Source organism: Neopsephotus bourkii, unplaced genomic scaffold (assembly GCF_033783945.1).
Source record: "Neopsephotus bourkii isolate Nb327-2 ecotype Australia unplaced genomic scaffold, CSIRO-AGI_Nbou_v1 NB_2, whole genome shotgun sequence".
Lineage (NCBI taxonomy): Eukaryota > Metazoa > Chordata > Aves > Psittaciformes > Psittacidae > Neopsephotus > Neopsephotus bourkii.
Genome location: NW_026900519.1, coordinates 721347 through 742471, shown reverse-complemented (window position 1 = coordinate 742471; position 21125 = coordinate 721347). Strand labels below are relative to the sequence as shown.

Below are 21125 nucleotides of genomic sequence, written 5' to 3'. Positions count from 1 at the left end.
ATTTTATGCTCCAGGTACAGTGAGCAGCAGAGCCAGGACTGGAGCAAGCAGGCGCTGTGCCCGCAGAGGAAGGGATAGGGGCTCACTGCATCCCGAGCTCACTGCATCCCACTGCATCCCAAGGGATGCTCACTGCATCCCGAGCTCCAACAGGGTATGGAGGTGGGAGGCAGAGGCTGTGCCAGGCTCACCCAGCCCGGTCCCATTCCATCTCCCCATGGATGCGATTCACCCAAAGGAGTGTGCGCATGGGGCAAACCCAGCTCCAGGAGCCCGAGGGAGGCACCTGAGAACCGGGTCTGGAGGCTCCCCGGGGGCTGTGTGCTGCCAGGGAGAGCTGCCAGAGCCCAGGGAGCTCCAGCATCCCCCATCCCAAGGGAAGCAGTGAGGATCCCGCTTGCCAGCACCGCTCCAGGGCTCAGAGCCTCTCTGAAAGGCTTCAAGCACCTCCGCTGGGGCAGGAACACCCCAGCTCCGGCCTTTGTGGTGGGACCATGGTGTGCTCCATGGTGGGCTCAATGATAACTCTGTGATGAGCCCCATGGTGGGCACTGTGGTGGGACCATGATGGGTGCTGTGGTGAGACCATGATGGGTTCTATGGTGGGACCACAATGGGCGCTATGGTGGGACCACCATGGGTGCTGTGGTGGGACCGTGGTGTGCTCCATGGTGGGCTCTGTGATGAGCCCCATGATGGATTGCTCTCACCCACACCAAGCACCTTCCTCCTGTTTCTTACCGCCTGCTCTGCCCCTTCAACTGCCTCGGGTCCTTTAAGCTTCCTGCCTCCCAACTCCACGCCAGCCATTTATCACCTTTCCCCGTCGAGCTCCCTCACAGTTAAGCAGCACTGAAAAGAAAGACACAACCTTATTGTCTGCTTGTTTTCCAATACAGTGAATTTATTATATGTTGCAAAATCAGCATTCAGCTTCTCAGTGTACAAAAAAGACACCAGCTCTTAAGAAAAGATTAGGAAAGCTGAAGACTATGCTGCCTTTAAACTGTAACATTTTGGCAAAGTGAAAAGCTCTTTTGTAAACTCCAACTCCATGGCTCAATATAGTTTTTTATCCACAGTACAATATTACAAAGGAAAACACAGTATCAATAAGTTAAGATCATACTTAATCACCTACAACTGGTTTCTAGTTAACCCAAAAAGCACAAAATTCGCCTAGCTTCATCATCTCTAAAAAGAAAAAGAAAGGAAAAGGCAGATTTGACTACAGCTCTTGAACACAGGCCAAAGAAAAGGGAAGCGGGAAGGTGGTGGATGCTCAGTTGGGGCTCACAGTTTGGATATTCATTAAATATTTTCAGGGTTTCTCTCTTTTTTATATTCAAATTTTAGAAGTTCCAGAATATACATGTCAATGTACACAATACAGCTCTGTATACAACTCTGTTTGCAAAAATATCTTATAGCAGATGTATAAAGATCAGGATCCATCTCTATTCCCCCCCCCCCCCCACCCCAAAAGCAACAAGAAAACCCCATTCAAAACATTAAGGATCAGAAGTGTTTCCATGGAAGGATTTACCCATCCTGGGGCTGCAGCTGCTGCCCCTTCTGCCACCGGAGCTCCCCGTGCACCACTTGGAGGTCAAAGTCCCACCAAGCCCCATGGCTTGGGTTGGGAAAAGCAGGAATTGGGCCTTGCTGATGCATGGGAACCACTCGCAGGTCTGGGGTGTGCAGTGAATCCCAATCCCTGCAGCGCCAGGGAAAGCCACCTCAGTGCACAGGGAGCTCTGCTGGAATCGGAGCTTGGACATCGGCACCAGCCACCAGTTACTGCTCAAGAGACTTGTGCACCGAGCACACGGCAAGAGCCCACCCAGCAGGAGGACAAAGTCTTCGGGACAAAAGCTCCTTGCCTTTCATGTGCATTTTCCAGTTTTCCCTGATGAGCAGCAGCACAGGAGGCAGCAGTGCCCCACAGACGGGTAGAGCTGCAGGAGAAGCATCTCCCTCACCTCCACTTGGCTTCAGTTGGAGGAGACGGAACCAAAGCATTCCCTGAGCCCAGAGATGCTCGTTGGGACTTCCCTAAGCGAGGCTCTTGGGGTGCTCACCCCACAGTGCTCCTTGGGCATCACATCTCTTCCCTCCTCTCCTTCACTGCCCCGCTTGTGAGCGGGTTTGGTTTTGCAGAGCAGCAGAACAAGGTGGCTGTGCAAGTCCATGGACCACGGCCCAAGGGGCTCAGGCGCAGGCTTTGTTTGGAGAATGGGATGGCAAAGTCCTGGTGAACGCTGAGGTGATGCTACAGGGAGAGAAACTCAAGAGCACTGCATGTGACAAAGCAAAGCGGTGCCTCTGGCTGGACGATGCAGCAAAACCCATCCGGCCAGAATGGAATTGTTAGGAATTATTTCCTCTTGTTTTCAATACAGCAGATGGACCCACTTTTTGGGGAGAGCAGGGAAAGGATCAAATCCTCCTTGTGTAAGAACTGTTTCCCTCCTTAACTCTGCCATTCCGCTCCTTCAAAGGGGTGAAAGACTCTTCAGTGCAACCTCCCAGGGAAGGAGATGCCACGGGAAAGGAATCCTTTACTCTGAGATAAACGGAAGCGGGAAGAAGTCAAATCACGCAGGCTGGCAGGATTAAAAGGGGAGAGAAAGAAATAGCAGAGTTAAAGGCCACCTTTGTGCTTTTTGGAGTGTTTCTCACACCCTGGCCATACTCTTCAAAACGTTCCCTTCAAGTCCAGAAACAAAACCACAAAAATCAAGAAGAAAGAGTGCAGCAGAAGCTGGCTGATAGAGCACGAGAGTGGAAGTGACCCGCATGGGAAAGTGCTACCTTACTGCTCTCATGGCTCTGGTGTCTGCTCTCAGAGCGAGTTTCTGCTGCTGCTTCTTTGGAAAGACACAAAAACCAGAAGGAGAAAGCATTGTGTGTGTGTGTGTGTGTGTGTGTCCCTCCCACCTCCTCCGCTCTGATGGGCCAGTACAGGTGGCAACTCCTCTGGGACACTATCCGATAAGCTTCAGTAATACTGCGGTTGCAAGAGAGGAAAAGGGTCTGAAACACTCGGCCTGAAAGGGAAAGGGAGGCACAGATTTAGAAAAAGATGCTTGTTTTGTCCTTTTTTTTTTTCATACAAAAATAGACCAAAGTCTCATCAGCAATTATGAAAATTGGCTGCCTTGGTAGAAAGTTACAAAAGTCAAAGACAGGTCTCGATCTTCCCAGCCCTGGGACGTGGAGGTTAATGCAGGCACCGGCCCACGCATGCTGGGGAGGCCACAGCAAGACACTTCCACCCGCTGCTTCCAACACACAAGCGGAGAACAGGAAAGAGGGGCTGTGATTTACACAGCAGGGATCCCCCCTGCACGAGGCTATGGGGCAGAGCCCAGGGGCTGATCCCCTCCTCCTGACACAACCACCTCAAGGGAGCAACACACCGGAGATGACAAAAGCAGGAACAAACAACGAGAGCTCTGGGTACTTGGTGTATTTAACGCGGTGCCATGTGGAGCAGACAGCTTGCATATGAACAGTCGCAGGTGCCAGAGCAGGAGGTCACCTAGCAGCATTCCAGTTCCTCACCATTTGAAGGACAATTTACTGTAACCCAGTGGACCTGGGTAATTACACTTCATGCCAAACTTTAATCCATGAAAACTACTGATTCTTAACCTTTGGGAGCTTCGGTCACTTTAGGTCAGTTTTCCCTTAAGTGTCAAACGCTGGCTTCAAATAAGCAGAGTGGGGGGGTTTTATGTGTTTTCTGTTTTGTCATTTGTTACATTCCAACATTCAGAGAGGCTAAAACCCAACAGGCCCATGCCAGGCGCTGGGTTTGCAACCCAGCTCCGACGTGGCCAGGGCAGCTTCAGCATCATCGCAAGTCATCCCCAACTTCTTCAACCAGGAGGAATTAACGCTCTGAAAGGAATCTAGTTGTACAAAAGGGAATGGAACATCCGGGTGACTTTTATTTTGCCCTCCCCAGTCCAGATCAGCGCCAGCTAAAACTGCTGCTGGTCATACTCTGCTATCAGTTTCTTAATATGAGCCAGTTTGTTGTGGAGGTATTCGCAGCGGTTCTTCTCTTGGCTGTAATTGGGGTTAGTCTGTAAAGAGAAATGAAAACGCGGTGATGGGAGGCAGCTCTTCCCAACTCAGTGACACCCATGCTGACCCGAGGCCACCAGACCTCAGAGCATCAATAGCTGACCAAGGACTGAAGCTTTTCTAGCTGGAGGAGTAGCTGCCCATTGAAAATGAACCCACTCTGGCCAAACAAGGCAAAGAACAAAATCCCTTCTCACAAGTATCCAGCTCCAGGAGCCTCCTCATAGGACTCAGCCTGACCTGGGCACACTTCAGCTTCCAGGAGGCATCACCTGGCCAAGCTGTGCAAGCCTGGGAGCTTTACAGCAAAGATGGACTTGCAACACACAGGGAATCCCTTCTAAAAGCCCCTAAATCCCTCGGGAGAACAGGGCTCTGTATCCATAGATTAGAAAAGAAAACAAACCACCCCTGGTGTATGGATGCTTTAGATACAGAGATAGGAAGTATTCTGCATGCACCATGGCCCACTGGGGGTTATGCACCCAAGTGATTCCTCAGCTCATTCCCCACAGAGCAGCAGACCCCAAGACTTGGAGGACCCTGGTGAATGCTGTTATCACTCAGCCTGTGCATTCTGAAATACAGGCTGTTCTTTCACTTGATGGGATAAAGGCACTAATTTAACACATTCATTCTTGTGCTGGCACGCCACTAACAAGGCTGAATGCTTCCCAGGATCCCAGAGCAGTCCCAGCTCCCCCCAGACCCTTTCTGATCCAGGAAAAGACCACTTTTGGGACAGGCTCAAGCTGAACAAAGATCTGCTAGAATGGCTTCAGAACTGGGATTTGCACTTGGCAAGTGCCCATCTCTTTCAGTCACACCAGAGGCACCACCCAAAAGCCTGTTTATTTTGTGGCTGTTTTTCCTTACCTTTTTAATTTTCCGATATTCCTGTAAAATTTGATCATGGATGGTCTAAAAAGGAAAAGAGAGCTGATTACATTCCAGAGTCCTGCACCCTGCTGCAATTGGTGCCATTCCCTGATGGCTCAATGTCCACGTTGCCTCTAAATAATGACCCAAATCTACTCCCTCCCATGAGATCCGGTACCTCGGTGACTCCATGACTATACTGGTGCTGACACCATCAGTACTGGAAGGATCAAGCCCCATTCCCCAGCCATGGGAACTACCTCTAACAGGCACCTGGACCGCAGTATAACTGCCATTGCCTCCAAAACTCCCGACTCCTTTTTCCCCAAGCTAGAAAGACAACTCAGTGAGGAGTCCCTGAACTTCTTGGAGAGGGGAAGGATGTTGGAGGGAGGAAAAGGGGTTTAGCACAATAGGTGCTCTGTAAAAATCTGTTTATTATACTCAGTGAGACTTAACTTTCTCAAGATAATGAATAGCTAAAGCTCTTTCAAAATCAGCCTGACAAGTCAAATAATGCTCCATTATTAAGATCAAAGATTCCAGAGCAACAGATGACCCCGTGCTAACTCCCCTTCCAGCCCCGATATGCTACCATATGTGCAAGTATGAGTTTTCTGGCTGGGATACACTAATAGCTTCCAGCAGCTTTTGGCTAAAGACACCAATTGTCTCACTGAGGCCTTTCCTTGTCAACAAGTACCATGATGTGTGCTCCAGCCTGAAACCGAAAGAACGCAGAGCTGTTTTAAGAACAGACCTCAGAGCTGTCAGCTGCATGCGGGTTCTGCAGCCACCAACCCAGCCCCAAGAGCCCCACATCCAGGGCAACTGCACCGAGTGGCAGCGTTGCCACTTGTCGAAGTGGCTTTTCATTGCTGTTTCTACCTTATATTCCTCAGTGCCCTGCAGGAGCTGCTTCAGCTTGGCATCCAGCTGCGTAAAGCGCCGCGTTATCCTCTCTATCCGGGCGTGCAAGTCTCTGTACTCGCTGTACTCTGCATTGAAGTCGTTCTTGTAACTCTGACGCTGCTCCGAGGAGGAGATGGCTGCGTATTTTCTGCAGGGAGAATAAGGGAGTTGTTGGCTTAGGAAAGCTGCTCTCACACTGTGAGCACTGCAATGCCCAGCCCAGGTGCAGGCCAGCAGGTGACTGCACTGGAAAACAAAATACAGCCTCTTCAACTTGCATTGCAGAAGTGAGAAGGTAACCATCAGGATTATTGCCTTGACTTCTGTGCACAACAAGACAGTGTTTGCTCCCAGAATCTCCTATCTATACCAGATAAGTGTGGAATATGCAGGTACAGCAAAGCCTGGAGCAGCTGAGGGTGTAGGAGGACATTCAGATAGCACTGCTACAGCTTTTCTAACTCCCGCTGTCCTGCAGAACATGAAGTTCTGCATCTGTGCCAGCCATTGGAACAGCAGGAATACGATGCTTCCAGTGTTAAGAGTCTTTAAAGGAACACAAAAAGCATTCAGCTATCATTGCAAAATGCTCACAGGAAGATTACGTGGCAAGCACACGACAAGCAGCCACGCTGAATAGACTGACTGTATCTCCTCTACCTTCTGAAGATACCCAACGTGAAGTGAACACAAGAGCTCTTGTTTAACAGATGCGCCTCTGAGGCCCTTTGAAAGTTCTTTGGCCCAACAAAAAGCCATTAAACCTGGAATGCTGCAGAAGGCCCAGCAGCCAGTCCTCTCTGATGGTAAAACTCAGCTTTTTCTATGTGATGACTCTAATGTGGCACCTCACAGCCTGCAGCACTGCCAGCTCAGTGCATGAACACCTCTAAGCTAACCTGGTATCAAGCTGGGATTTAGGCTGAACAAGCCCAGCTCTCTCAGCCTGGATCCTCTCTGTCTCCATCCTTCTTGTGCTGGGGGGCACCAGAGCTGACTGCAGCACTATGGAAGCACACGAACACACATGCCTCCATGATCAAGACAGCAGCAACAGCTCTCATAATTTAAGCTGACCCTCAAACTAGCCAGATGGTACCAAAAGGTGAGACAACAGACCCTACAGGAGGCCATAAACCTCATGCTGTTCCTTTGGAGGTGGACTGAGGAGCTGTAATATCCCTCTAAGGGAGGGATCTGCACATCAGTTGCAAGAAAATACCAACAGCCGGCTGCAATCCTCTGAATGGCATTGGAAATGTCCCCTCCAAGTGGCTGTTTGACCAGCAACCAGTTGGGCAACCACCCAGGAACCCCATCTATCCTCCAGTGACTGTGCCTGCAGAGCGGAGGGGATGGAGGCCTCCTCTACCTCCTTCTCCTCCATCTCTTCCCTGAGTGATGGCATCAAAACCCCAGGCTGAGAGGTGCCCAAGGGAATATCAGCCACAGCTTCATCTCCTCACTACCGGAGCTTTGCCTGTAACAGGGTTGGGTTTATGCAGGTTTCTGAGCTCCAGCAGATGAGTGTACTGTTTAATTAACCTCAAGGGGATCCGATGAAGAAGTCAAGAGGTGAAATAACTCCCATCCCAACCCACAGGTTGTAACCTCGCAGAGAAGAGCATTTCACTGCTTTATGGAGATGATCTTGGCTCTGAACAGGGGAGGAATGAGCCAACCTCTCAAAATCCCGTCTCGCTCTGTCTTCCATAACATGAAATCAGATCATTTCCTCCCAAAGTTCACACTTGGAACTTTGGGAGGTGTGGAGATGGAGATGTTTAATCCTTCCAAACCCCTTCAAGGCACGGGATGTTTCTTGAAGTACTTTAGCAACCAGTTTATGGGAAGAACAGATCTGAGATCAAGTGTAGTCTAAGGAACTACCTGCAAAGTTGCAGTTACTCTTTTTCTTCTGAAAGTTCTATCAAGAAATAATGAACACAGATCCCCAGTATTGTGATTTTTTAGCTCAAACCACGGTCCCAAAGTGATGGAACAACCAATAAATATACTTACAATAAATAATCTGGCATTTCTGAAGTTGATGTTGGTACACTAGAATTATTGCATGTTCCATTTAAACCTGGGTGGGGAAAAAAGAAGGAAAACTTGTTTATAGACAGCATTACACTTCAAAGCTCTACACAGTTCAAGTTCCCATTCAGAACCCCAGCTGCAATACAGTTTAGCACAAGCCAAGCTCCTAAACCCTGTGTGCAGGGTGGGAGAAGCGACCCCATCACTGCTGAAGTGCACCACAGGTTTATGAGCAGAACAGAGCTGAGCAAGGTGCAGGGACTTCTCTCCTGATTCCACACTATGTAGATCCCTGTGACTAATGTACAGGTTCAGACTCCTGCTTGTAATGCTCCAGACTTCCATAGGGTACAACAGAGAGGTTCCTAAGGCAGGCAGCTTTTTCCTCACCTGCCCTGTAGGCAAATCCAAGCACTCTCTGCTCTCTGAAGCTGAAGAAACATGAATCAAGCAAAGCTTAAGTGAATGGACCAAAGACCTCAGGAGGAACAGGATTCTGAACGTGAGCCTAAACCCAGCCCCATCCCTCAGCACAATCCAGGCACTGGATTATTAGCCTGGAGGAAGAAAGCAGCTGAATACAGGTTTGAGAAGTGCTGTTTCTCACCAGCTGTGGATTAGGCTTCAAGTCCTAAGCAGCAAATCCATGAGTAGGCAGCAGAGTAAGAGGCAAGAGGAGAAGGCTGCAAAGGATTGAACTCGAGTGCTTTGCAGAAGGGTGTTTCTTCTTTCCAAGCCTGTTACTTAGAGTAAGCAGAACCTTGAGTGCTCAACGGCCCCAGATGCACAGGAAAGGGAGGTGGGAGCCCCACACCTCACCCATCCCTGCACTCACCTACACTGCCACTGTACGGTCATTACCCAGAGGAACTGCAGGGAGCATGAAGCACCCAAGGAATGAAGCCAGGCAAGTAAAAGCAACGGCCTGATTCCAGCTTCCTGAAAGCTGTTTTCCCCCTGAATTTCCATGGAAAGAAAGGCTTTCCTGAAGAGAATGGAAGAACGGCAGAAAACCCAGTGTCATTCTGAAGGCCCCAGCCTCAAATACCTACTGCAGCCAACTCTGCTTTCGCCCCTACCTGACCACCAGTGTGAAAGATGCAGACGTGGGGAAGGAAGAGCTGGAACGCGGGTAAGGAAGAGCTGAAGGTGGGTAAGGAAGAGCCAGAACGCAGGTAAAGGAAGAGCAGAACTTGGAGAAGGAAGAGCTGGAACGTGGGTGAGGAAGAGCCGGAACTCGGGTGAGGAAGAGCCGGAACTCGGGTGAGGAAGAGCCGGAACTCGGGTGAGGAAGAGCCGGAACTCGGGTGAGGAAAAGCCAGAACTTGGGTGAGGAAGAGCCGGAACTCGGGTTAAGGAAGAGCCGGAATGTGGGGAAGGAAGAACCGGAACGTGGGGAAGGAAGAGCTGCACGTGGGGAAGGAAGAGCCGGAACTCAGGTGAGGAAGAGCCGAAGGTGGGTGAGGAAGAGCTGGAACACAGGGAAGGAAGAACCAAACTTGGGTAAGGAAGAGCCAGAACACGGGGAAGGAAGAACCGGAACGTGGGGAAGGAAGAGCCGAACGCGGGTGAGGAAGAGCCGGATCATAGAATCATAGAATAGTTCGGGTTGGAAAGGACCTTAAGATCATCCAGTTCCAACCCCCCTGCCATGGGCAGGGACACCTCGCTCTAAACCGTCTCACCCAAGGCCTCGTCCAACCTGGCCTTGAACACTGCCAGGGATGGAGCATTCAAAACTTCCTTGGGCACCCATTCCAGTGCCTCAGCACCCTAACAGGAAAGAATTTCCTCCTTATATCCAATCTAAACTTCCCCTGTTTCAGTTTGAACCCATTACCCCTTGTCCTATCACTACAGTCCCTAATGAAGAGTCCATCCCCAGCATCCCTATAGGCCCCCTTCAGATGTGGGTAAGGAAGAGCCAGAACGTGGGTGAGAAAGAGCCAGAACGCGGGGAAGGGAGATCGTGGAGAACGGGAGAACCAGGAGGTTTAAAGGGTTTCTTTTGCCTGCGAGTGCCACCTACTGACTGCTGAAAGGAGCCGAAGGTCCCTCCAGAGCCTCCCGAACAAACGTCCCCGGGGAAACTCCGCTTCCCTGCAGCCCCTGGACCGCGGGGGGGGGGCTTGGAGAGGGCATCAGCCCTTGGCTGCAGAGCAAAGGAGCAGGGTTAGGCCCATGTTATCGGCACGAAGGCGCAGAAGGAAGAGATCCCAGCTGAGAGGCGAGCTGGCTGTGCGAGGCCCAAGCAGCCACTCACTGACCACATCCTGTTTATGCTCGCTCCCAAATCCAGCTCGGATTTGTGACCTCCCATCCATCAGGGTGCAGCAGGAACAAACCCCATGAACAAAGGGCTGTCAAGCAGAAAAGGTGGGAGAGGGTCAGCAACTTCCCATAGGATTCAGGGTACTGTGGTATAAAGGAACACTGACAAAGACACCCATCTACAGGGGGAAGGTGTGTGTGTATCTCCACCACTGTTCCAGGCATGAGGTACATGGAAAAGAAGACACTAACCCCAGTGTCCCACAAAGCTCTCTCCCTTCCCAGGAATTCAACAAACCAGCTTCCATGTCAAGTGACTTGCCTTTGTGAGCCGAAACGGGCCCATTTCCATGCACCAAGCATGAAGAGGAACTTCGAAAGCAGTAATGGGGGAAAGGGAAACGAGATGGATGCAAAAAGACATTTAACATCAGATGGGGACTGCAGGAACTGCTCTGGGAGTCTATCAAAGCCCAGAGAAACAGCAGGAAACAGGAAAGCAGCAGGCAAGGTGATGGACTGCATTGGCCAACGTGTATTCTCTGCTCTAAGACTCTGCAGAACTGACTTAGAGATAGGCTGGTTTGGGAGAAAGCATCTCAGTGGGCAAGAGATTCACTGTTGTGGTAGTCCTCAAAGGGAGAGATCAGAGTAATAATGGGCTACAGCAAGGAAGCTCTTTGAGGCTGGAAGAGCTGGTTGTGGCCTGCTTTAACAACATCTACCCCAGGACTCAGCTGTCACTTCTGCTCCATCCAACATTCAAAGCTTTTGTGACTCACGTTTCATCACCGAGTTCAAAATCAATACAAGAGTCATCACAGCACCAAAGGCAAGCTGTAAGGAACCAGGCAGCGCTGCTGCTCCAACCAACCCATCCCGATGCCTGCCTTTCATCCCAGATACCCATACAGCTTTTAATTTACCAAGGAGAAACACGACACGCTCCGAGGCAGCTCCAAACAGCACGAAAGGTTAGACAGGAAAAACCTGATATCCCCTTTGGAGAGGAAGCGTGTTTGTTGGGCTGCACGTAGGGGCAGTGGTGGTGCATCACTCACGCTCTCTGCCAGTGGACACACAACCTCTTTCCTCAAACAGATCCCGAACACAGAGCTGATCCCACCCTTATCTCAGCGCAGGGAGCACAGGAGCATCCCTGGGAGCGCACGTACCTGTGACCTGCTCCTGGGGAACACTACCTAAGTCAGCGTTTTTAATTACTTCACAGTTCTGCTTCTCCTCTTTGCATTTCTCTTCGGTTTTCTTCTCCTTCCTCTCCTTCTCCTTATCTTTGTGCTTTTTGGATTTCTTCTTGGTTTTTACGTACGAGCTGCAGTTGTGTTTGCTGGTCTGGGCACAGTCTGTTGGCAGGGGGTGAGTCAGTCTGTCAGCCGGCTCCGGGTTCTCACAGTCTCTGCCGTTGTGAGCCAGGTCATTGCTGACATCCGAAAGGGGATCGTGAGGCCTGGGCAGCTCCAGCACCGGGAGGTTGGAGCTGGAGCTCACGGCCTCCGGGAGCGCCGGTGGCAGCGCAGGGGCAGGCGCATCCTTCCCGTTGGAGGAGCTCAGCTTCCCGTTGAACGTGGGTTGAGTCCTGTGAGCTAAATGCGAGATCCTGGGCTTTTTGTTGGCCAGGGGGTCGATGAACTCCAGAGGCTGGGATCGTTTCTGGGGAAGGGAAAGGGAAAAGGCAGTCATTCTGAGGTCCCGAGGCCAGGCTCTGGGTGCTGCTACCGCTAGGTGGTAGTGCACAACCAGAGAAGCACGGAGTATCCGCAGAGGAAGAGCTGTGCCATCAGGAATGCTGCCAGTGAGCTCCGAGGCTGGGCCTGCAGACAGCCTCCAGCACCACCAGGTCCTCCAGAAGCTGACGCATCCCAAGCCCCTTCCTGAAAAGCTGCTCTGGAGCCCGTGGCTTGGTGGAAGAGCTTATAGACCACCCCAGTCACATAAGCCATTACTGATCTCCTGCATCAGCCATACAGAGGCCGTGCAACCCAGCCTGTTCCCCCAGCATCCCATGTCAAATCCAGCCTTTTATCAGTAACCCCTGCCCTGCACTCATCCTTCTGCTCATGGCACGACACTCAAAGCCTCTCCAAGTCCCTCTGAAGGAAGGATGTGCTCAGACCTCTGGAGCAGGGAGGGATTCACAAGCTCTTCAGTTTATTCCCAACTGATCTCACCAGCTCTGTGCTGTTTTACCCAGGAATAGCACTTCCTCCTCTTCTCAAGGAAGAGGCACTGCCCGGAACAGGGAAGAGCGTCAACTGGTAAGTTCTCAGAATTTAAGGCAAAACAAGGACATCTGCAGCGCTTTCAGAAGCCAACGTGACCCAAAGTACCCCCTTTTTAAAGCAGAAGTAGAGCAACAGATCCCAACTGTCCCCATCTGCCCCACCTGGACACTCACAGGCAGGGCTTGGAGAAGCTCCATGTGCCAATACCTTTGCTCACAGACTGCGGCTTGGCCTGGGGAAGCTGTGCTGTGGCAGAACCCATCCATCCATCAGCAGGAAGAGCTCAATGCAGAGCCAGAGCTACAGATACTGGGCTCAGGCCAGCCAGAGCCAGCCAAAAATTACCTTGGAGAGGCATCAGTGCAGTGGTGGGTGCCTGCTGGGCAGCACGGGGCTGCAGGAACTCTGGGCAGAGCTTATTTAGTGCCCAGAGGAAAACAAGCGATAGCTTGGTTATTTCTTTTGGCTCCTGTATTGTTTTCTTGGTGTCTCAGGCAGGACTGCGATGGGTTTGCAAATGGAAAGTTTGTTCCGTCACAGAAGTGCAGCTGGATCACGGAATGGTTTGGGTTAGAAGGGACCTTAAAGCTCCTCCAGCTTCAACCCCTGCCATGGGGACCCCTTCCACTGGAGCAGCTTGCTCCAAGCCCCTGTGTCCAACCTCGCCTTGAGCACTGCCAGGGATGGGGCAGCCACAGCTTCTCTGGGCACCCTGTGCCAGCGCCTCAGCACCCTCACAGGGAAGAGCAACCGGATGGAACACGGCTGCTCCCCCAGGGAGCCACCAGCCTGCTCCTTTCCCCCATTCCTATTGCTCTTTGCTCCCCGGGGTCTCAGGGCACGCTCGGCAGCAGGAAACCTTCCCACCCATCACAGTGATTACACAGAGGAGCTGCTCACGCTGCCACAGGGCTCAAGGGGCAGGGACAGCGCGTCCAACCGGCTCTGCAACATCCCCAGCTGCCTCCCCAGCACAGCAGTGTCCATCTCCCAAAGGAGGGGCCATCCCCTTGACTGCAGCTCTAAGAGCTGCCATCTCCTACTCTCCTGTCTCTGAATCCAGCAAACAGCAGCTTCACCAACCTCACCTCCTTGGGTAGGGGGTGGAAGATGCACTGATACCTGCTCTGCTCCCTCACAACTACCAGCCCAACCTTTGCTTTGCCTTCCTTCCATAGCTGAGCTTCCCCAAACTATTTCACATTCCAGACTACCAAATCCCAATCCTCTGGCAGGACTGCAGCCACCCCCTTCCCTAAACAGGAACTACAGCTATGGAGTATCATAGCACTATGATGTCAATGCTTACAATAAGCTGTCTGTGGTTTGCTGCCTGACACGAGCCATGTTAAAAGCACTGCTGGGAACACTTGTCTTCCACGGGCCCCTGTTTCACTGGCCTCTGCTAGATCCAAACCAAGCAACCACCCAAAGGCTCAACGGGGTCATCTCAGGAGACCACCAACACCCCCTACAGACCTTTGTGCCTTTCAAACCATGGCCAGGCAGAAGCAAGAGGCTTTTCCAACCTCTTTCTGTCAGAATCAACGTTAAGAGAAGCCCCAGACCAGTCCCTTCCCAGCACTGCAAATTCCCAAGCTAACTGCAACGAAGGGGATCCTTCTTTATCCCCAGCAAACAGGGCCACAGCAGAGCAGGAGAAGATTTGGAATTAGCTACCTGGCAAACAAGTTGCACAGTTCTTGTTCTCAATAGAGAACTGCCTCCCTCTCGCTGCCAGAAAGCACATAATTTCTTTACCTGCTAATATTCTTTGCCACTAATCCTCAGTGCGTCTGTCCAGACAAGCAGGCATTACACATTCCATTGGCAGCAGGAGAATAAATACTCAACTTGTCTGGGCTGACCCACAGCAGAGAAGGGAAGCTGGCGTTTCACAATGCTAGCAAGCAATGCCTGTGCTAAGAGACAGCAAGAAGAGTGGGGCCAGGCCCTGCTTCACACCCAAGCAAACGCAGCTCCTTCGCAGCTCATCATCCTGGAAAAACCCTCAAAAGGCGCTTTTCCCAGCTCCGTGCACTGGCATCTGCACAAGTCAAGGAGCAGAGCAACGTGCCCCTGGTCTGCCACAGCAATTAGGTTGCAAAAGGTCAAGGTTTTTAATAACTCAACCGTGTTTTGGGAGCTGCTTATTACTGCTTCGCTCCAGTCAGTTATTAGTAATGAGGAAAACACAAGCTCCTTCTCCCAGGAAACTCCAAGAGGGATGTAGGTACTGTGACAAAAACTCAGCCCTTAAAACTAAAGCTAGGACACCCTGTGAGAGATCCTCCCCATAGGCTGAACCACATCCAGAGGAGGAAGAGATGCTGAGGAAACCCAGAATTAGACTCTAACTTAATAAACCAGAGCTGAACCCCAACCACCTCTTGACCCAAGCGCCCTCGGCAGCAGGTGATTACAGGGTGCAGCTCAGCCTGGACCTAAGGCCTGCAGCCAGCCCCATCGAGAGCAGATGGGGCCGGTTGCTTGCTTTGTGCTAAGCAGCCCCAGCAACCCTTGCAGAGGGATGACCCACCTGAGGAGGAGAGCTGGAGTTCACGTTGTCCTTGGGTGGGCTCAGGGAAGGTGCTTCTCCTTGAAAACCGCTGCTGTTCTGGGGCTGACAGAGTTTCCTGAAAAACACAAGTCCAGGCTCTTCACATGCCCTGCCTGACAAAGCCAACAGATGGTATTTGGAGTCTTCCTCCAGAGCAAAGAGCCTTTCTGTGGGCTCAGATCCTGACTGCTTGAAGATGCCATGAACACAGCTCATTCAGGCACCCACAGCTTCGATCTCGGCCAAAATCTAGGAAGGAGGAACCACTACAGGAAAACATCCATCAACACCACATGGAACTGCTTGTGTCCCTCTTGCCTTTCTGTGATGGAGACAACACCTTGGGCTGTGTTGTGGCAGGGAGGGAAGAGGCAGGTTGAGCTATTGGACACGCGAGGGGATCCCTAACTGAGGAATGGAACTTGGTTTCTGACAGTTCTACTTCTTTGTTTGCTCCTGAGCTGGTGATGGAGTCTATCAGAACAAATGAATTACAACCTCAGCAAAACAATCCATAGAGAGATTACTGAAAATGGGCACTAACCCCAGTTAAAACTGACTTCCCAAGGCCATGGAGAAAGCAAGCACAGTGGAAAGGGACCAAAAGTCCTGTTCAGGTGTTGAGGAGTAAGCTCTTCCACTCATTAGCACCATTAAACCAGCACTTGACAGGAACAGCAACCCTCTCATAGAAGCAAGCCCCTCTGGCTCCAGGAGAAGCAGGATTCTAACAGGAACTGTTATGGTATTGTTGGTCCACTGGGATTTACATTTAGGGCTTCATAATAACACTCTTAAGTTCCACTGTGCAAAACAGTGCTACTCTGGGCTGCATTTGCAATACTGACCAAACAACAGAAACCTCCTGTAGCAAAAAAAGGTACAATGAGAGTCACTGTGACCATGCAGCCCCAGACCTGACATGATTCCCTTGAGCTTGAACCTTTGGCTGTATTGCAGCAACACTCCCATGGCTGCAGTTTCACCACTGCTCTGCCTTCGGTTGCTTGGTTTCATTTCATTTGGAACCATCTCAACAGCCAGGGATCAAGTCAAGGGGAGTCCTTGGAGACTGCGAAAACAGGAAGGGAAGCAGCGATGTCCCATGAACACCACAGTGAAAGTGGCTTTGGGGATGTCGTTAGACCAGACTGAGCAGCCTTGTCACATCTCCCAGTGCGTTAATGATGGGGGATTTAAAGAGAAGCGAATCAAGACGATCCCTTTCAATCCAGCAGCTCTGCTAACAGCCCAGGACCGCTTCACAACGACACTGAGAGGCTGGAGAGCAGAGAGCACCAGCAGAAACTGAGCCAGTTTACCAAGAACACCGTGAGAGATGGGTTTAACACTGGCAGATGTGCTGACTGCTGCAGCCGTGGAACCAGCGAGCAGCAAGTGGACCTGAAAACCAAGAGGCCATTTAACAATTGGCTGGATCCAGGCAACCACGGCCGCCTCCGCCAGCTACGTAAAGGCTGTGTCTGGGGCTTGTGCCCTTTTCTCTGCTGTTTTTGATCCTGTCTTCAGCCCTACATGTTTTTTCCATTCTGGAGCCTCATTACCTGCAGTGCCTGAGCGGGGCTTTGTTTGCACAGTTGAATACATCCTTTCCAAGGGCTATTTTTAGACCTGCACATAACTGAATGCCACAATTCTAGAAAAGAAGCAGTAAACATTGCTTTTGACAGGGAGAAATTCACTTTGGTGGAAGCCATAAGGACTGCATGGCACTTAGATGCTTCCTTTTCACTCTAATTCAACATCCAGGGCATGAAATGAGTCCGATTTCTCTTCAGCCCACCAAAGCGCTTTAAGCACGAGTTTCTGTTGGTTTAACAAAGTCTCATCCAAGACAATTGTGCTTTAAAATCATGGAAGCTGTTGAAACAGAGCATGCTCTACTTCAGCTTCACCTAAAGCACAATCAAGTGAGTCTCAAAACCCATGTCTGAATGATAAAATCTGTACCAAGTCACTACAAAGACACTGCAATCCCAGAGAGGGAAACGGAACCGCTCAGAGCAGCATTCTCCTTTAGAAAGCTGGGAGATCTGCTCTCTTTCCCTGCTGCCTGCCAGCCAAAAGCTTCCAAGCTTGCAGGCTTCCCTTAAGGAAGAATATCTGTAGAGGAAAAAAATCATCACTTAACAGATAGATCTATCAACTCACTCTGGTAAAGGCTACTTTCAGGAAGGAACACGAGAACAGGCATCCCTTGGACAGAGAGGATGAGGCTGTATGGGCAGCAGGACACTCAGCATGTATTTAGGGATGCTGTCTCTATAGAGCCACCTCTTGCTTTCTCATGCATCCCTTCCTTCAACCAAATGTTGACTCCTGCCTGCTGACTGTGACACTAACAGCATGTGCAACACAAGAAACAGGCGGCAAACCAACATCCCAGTAACACAACAGGAATGAAGCAGCAAAGTCTCCATGGCAAATGGCTCATGGGGGACAAGGACATCCCTTGGAAAAGAGCAGCTGAGGATGGGGGACGTGGCTGCAATGTCTCTCTCCTTGCCTTAGCACCCGTGGCAGTCTGCACAGGAAGCCATGTACAAGAAGATACGGAAAAAGGAAGGGAGAGTTTCAATGGAGAGCTGAGCTGGACACATTTGCCTTAATTCATTTATCCCCAGGATTATGGCACCGCTAACTTGAACTGTGATCTCTTTTGTTCCCCATCCATGTTTTCCCCCTAGTTTTTAGTATCATGATTGAAAGGCAACCTAGGATGAGCTGAAGAGTACATCCACTCTGAGAGTCAAGTTCAGTCAACTTCTACAGCTGCCTGCACGACAAAGAGATTTACCTGATGTTCAACCAAGTCAAATGCTCAACTTACCATCGCTCTGACTTCAGTCACCCCGATTATAGCAACTGACCTGGCCCAGAACTTTCAAGCTCCAGATGCCATTACAGAGAAGATGGAATAATTACCGAACAAGTATCCTCTTCAGCAACTGCTGATCTCCTTCAGAGTAGCCAGGCCAGTCCTTCTGCACTTCCTTGTATACACAGTCTTTCAGTGTGAAAGTGCTGTCCTTGGCACTCAAATTTGCCACCTGAAACAAAAGGAAGGTGAAAAACGAAGCCTGTTAGGGTCTCATTTTCTCACTTGTTCTAACAAAAGAGACCAAGAATGTAGCAGTGCTGCAGCAGCTCGCAGTGGCAGAGAACAAGGAGAGGTTTGATACTGCATTTGCTCATTATTTAGATGACTTTATCAAACTATGCCTGGGCATTGCCCTCGCTTACTGGGAAACAAGTCCTACCTCCACAGATTATTCAGCTTGGCTAGCCTGGAACAGTCCAACAGCAGTTTATGGAAATACCTGGAAACAACCCCTCCTGGGAACAGGCAGTTCACTTCTCAGCCCTGCTGATAACCCGGCTGCAGCAGTCCATTAGCTGATGCAGGAACTCTTGCGGCAACAGCTTAGTTAACAATTGCCAGAGATAATCTCTCCTGAGCAAGCAGCAAAACAGGGCCAGAAAGGGACTTTCTCAAGCAGCAGTGAAGCCAATGCCTTGTCAAAACAGTGCCCTGGGAGCCTGCAGATCCCACCGTGCGGTTCAGTGCACTGGGATCAGCTGCTGGGCTCCACAGAGGAGAACCTTGCTAAGGTACTGCAGGGCAAGGGCAAAACCTGGGATTACCAGCTTAGAAGGCAGGGTTTTACACTGCACCTAAATCCCATGCTGCACCAGCAGCTTCCTGACCCTTCCTCCAGTTCTATCACTTGTAGTTTCCCTACAAAGCCCTGCGTGGTGCCTGCATGGACTGGAAACACCGCTGGAAGCAGCAGAATGGTATTAGAATGGAAACTACTTGTTAAGAGTTATCCCACTTGGATCAGTCTTTCCACAGCTTGACTGAGAATTTAACTTCTTGCTGCTGGCTACATGGCTGATAAATACAGCATGAGCACAAAGCAAAAGCCCCAGTGAAGCTTCCAGAGTCTCAGTGAGCACTGCAGGTGCAGGGTGTCACAGCCTTACAGTGGTGTTTCTAAAGGGGTAGGGAGGTGCCAAATACTGTGCCTGGAGCTGGGCTATCAACTGGGCAGCCTGCATTCCAAGCTCCCTGCTTCAGCCACCCTGTTTGACAACTTGAAACCGGGGAAGGATCAGTGCTCTCCTTCACTCTCCCCATCCAGGAGGTGGCTGTGCTAAGGAATCTCTATTATCCATGCAGCGGGAACACTGAGAAAAGCGAGGGAAGGAGTGAAAAGCCTTGAATTAATCAAAGAAGCTGTTAATTCTGCTTTTGCTTTAGGGAGGCTCTGACCCAATATTCAAACTCCATCACACAGCAAAGCCCTCCTGATAAGCGAAAAATAGAAAGCACTTATCAGTTTACATGACAAACACTTTGTTTTTCCTTTCAGTTCTGTCACCCTTCCAAAACCCAAGCAGGTTTCAGGAGCTGTGTTTTAGATATCCCAAACATGCCCAGGAGACAGCAGCAAAGCCGGGATGTTTTGCAAAAGCTCTCTGGGAATCTCTCTGGTTCCTGCTGCTGCCCAGCAAGGCCCGGAGCTGGAAACTCCTCTCATTTTCCCTGCACAGAGGCTGAGGGCTGCTACCTCCTTGTTTTGCTGCTGTGGGACTGTGCAAGCTCCACCCCAGGCTTCCCCAAAATAGAAACCTTGCAAAATGAGGCAAAAAGGCCAGCAGGAACACAGAGTCCTCTTGAGAGATGCAGGAGCACAACGAAACCCACACCTCGACGTATTTAGACATGCAGCTTTAATGCAGCCTGTAATTTTTAGCTTATCTGTGCCTGTTGGTGGATGGGAGCCCTGGTAGCACTGAAAGGAGATTAAGTTTACGAGCACCACATTTACAGCCAGATCAGCATTGAGCCCAACAGGCTGGACTGCGGGCGCTGCCGAGCACGGTGCCATGTGCCAGAGCATCACTGAAGGGTCATTATCAGAAACAGCAGTTCCAGTCCCAAAGCTATTTATAGCATTCAAAAGGGTGCTCAGGAGAACGCCAGCGCTGCTGGGTGAACAACAGGGGAAGGTGCAAGTTGTGCCAGGCAGAACTCCATTCTCAACATGAGCTGCCCCGTGCCCTTGGGCAAACTGCTTTCCTTTCAGAAAGGAAAGGAGGTGCAAACCATCCAGCACAGAAGAGGGCAGCTGCAGCACTGAAATAAATCCCCACGATGTGTTTTGCACTGCAAGAGCATTAAAGGTATTTACTGCAATTCCTAAAATGGCACCTTCAACATGACTCAAAGTGTTAAGAACTGATTCAGCTTGGAGACAGCTTTCACACTTGACATACAAATAATATGCTTTGCAAGAAGCTGCATGATCTTCACACCTAACCAGTTGCACTTCTAAGCAGGAAAGGCCTGAACAATCCAAAGAACATGTAAAGCTTTGTGGAGAGGGATGTGTTTTTTCCTTCCCAGAGGAAACATTACATGACTGAGACAGAACTTGTTCCTTTATGTCCATGTTAATCAAAATATATAGATTTATAGGTTCTAACAACCCAAACAGCCTGCAGACCCTCTGTTAGGTTATTCTCACCATGACCAACCCCACGTGCTCCTCTTAAGCAACTGATCTGGTGCACTGACATCATACAGCTTAGTTGCAGACACCTAAACCAAGGTGTACACACGAGTACTGCACACACAATTCATGTGAGCTTCTGCTGGTCACAGCCTGCAGAGGAACACCTGCCTGCAGCTCTGAGACACGCAGGTCACGGTCAGCCTGACACAGAAGGTACCACTGTTCTGAGAAGACATTTCCCTCTACCTAAAGGGTTGCCTTCATCAGAGTACAAACCTGTTGCAGAAGGTTGTCCAGCAAATCCTTGTCCTGCTGAGAAAGTCCATCCTTCTGCAATCTGAGAATAAGTTCAGGTTTCTTATAAGGCTTTAGTGCCAGTAAGTGCACAACCCTATCTTTGAAGGGTCTCTGAGAAATGGCGCTATTGCCTCTCTTTATTGCACTGGCAAGGTTGACTGGCGTTGGGCGCTTCCTGGAGGGAACAGCATCGGAAGCTCCTGGTGCAGGTTTACGCACCTGAACCTTTTTGCCTAAAATGAGATGAGAATAGTGAAGTGCAGCAGTCACCTTGCAAAGGCC

The 21125-nt window shown here is 50.5% G+C and overlaps 3 protein-coding genes across 3 annotated transcripts in view; 1 reads left to right on the top strand and 2 right to left on the bottom strand.

The window, feature by feature from the left end:
- REX1BD (required for excision 1-B domain containing) overlaps positions 1-21125 on the top strand; it is a 124063-nt gene that overhangs the window by 60293 nt on the left and 42645 nt on the right. The gene's annotated exons all lie outside the window — the stretch shown is intronic.
- LSM4 (LSM4 homolog, U6 small nuclear RNA and mRNA degradation associated) overlaps positions 1-21125 on the bottom strand; it is a 110387-nt gene that overhangs the window by 53296 nt on the left and 35966 nt on the right. The window lies entirely within an intron of this gene.
- The window catches only part of ELL (elongation factor for RNA polymerase II), a 47737-nt gene continuing 30069 nt past the window's right edge, over positions 3458-21125 (bottom strand). Inside the window, exons 5-12 of the mRNA XM_061349621.1 lie at positions 20823-21076; positions 17950-18074; positions 14983-15079; positions 11376-11871; positions 7909-7975; positions 5863-6034; positions 4972-5016; positions 3458-4094 (exon numbers count right to left, since the gene is read on the bottom strand). Coding sequence (XP_061205605.1) covers positions 3990-4094; positions 4972-5016; positions 5863-6034; positions 7909-7975; positions 11376-11871; positions 14983-15079; positions 17950-18074; positions 20823-21076 — 1361 coding nt within the window. The 3' untranslated portion in view covers positions 3458-3989. The remainder of the gene's footprint in view (positions 4095-4971; positions 5017-5862; positions 6035-7908; positions 7976-11375; positions 11872-14982; positions 15080-17949; positions 18075-20822; positions 21077-21125) is intronic.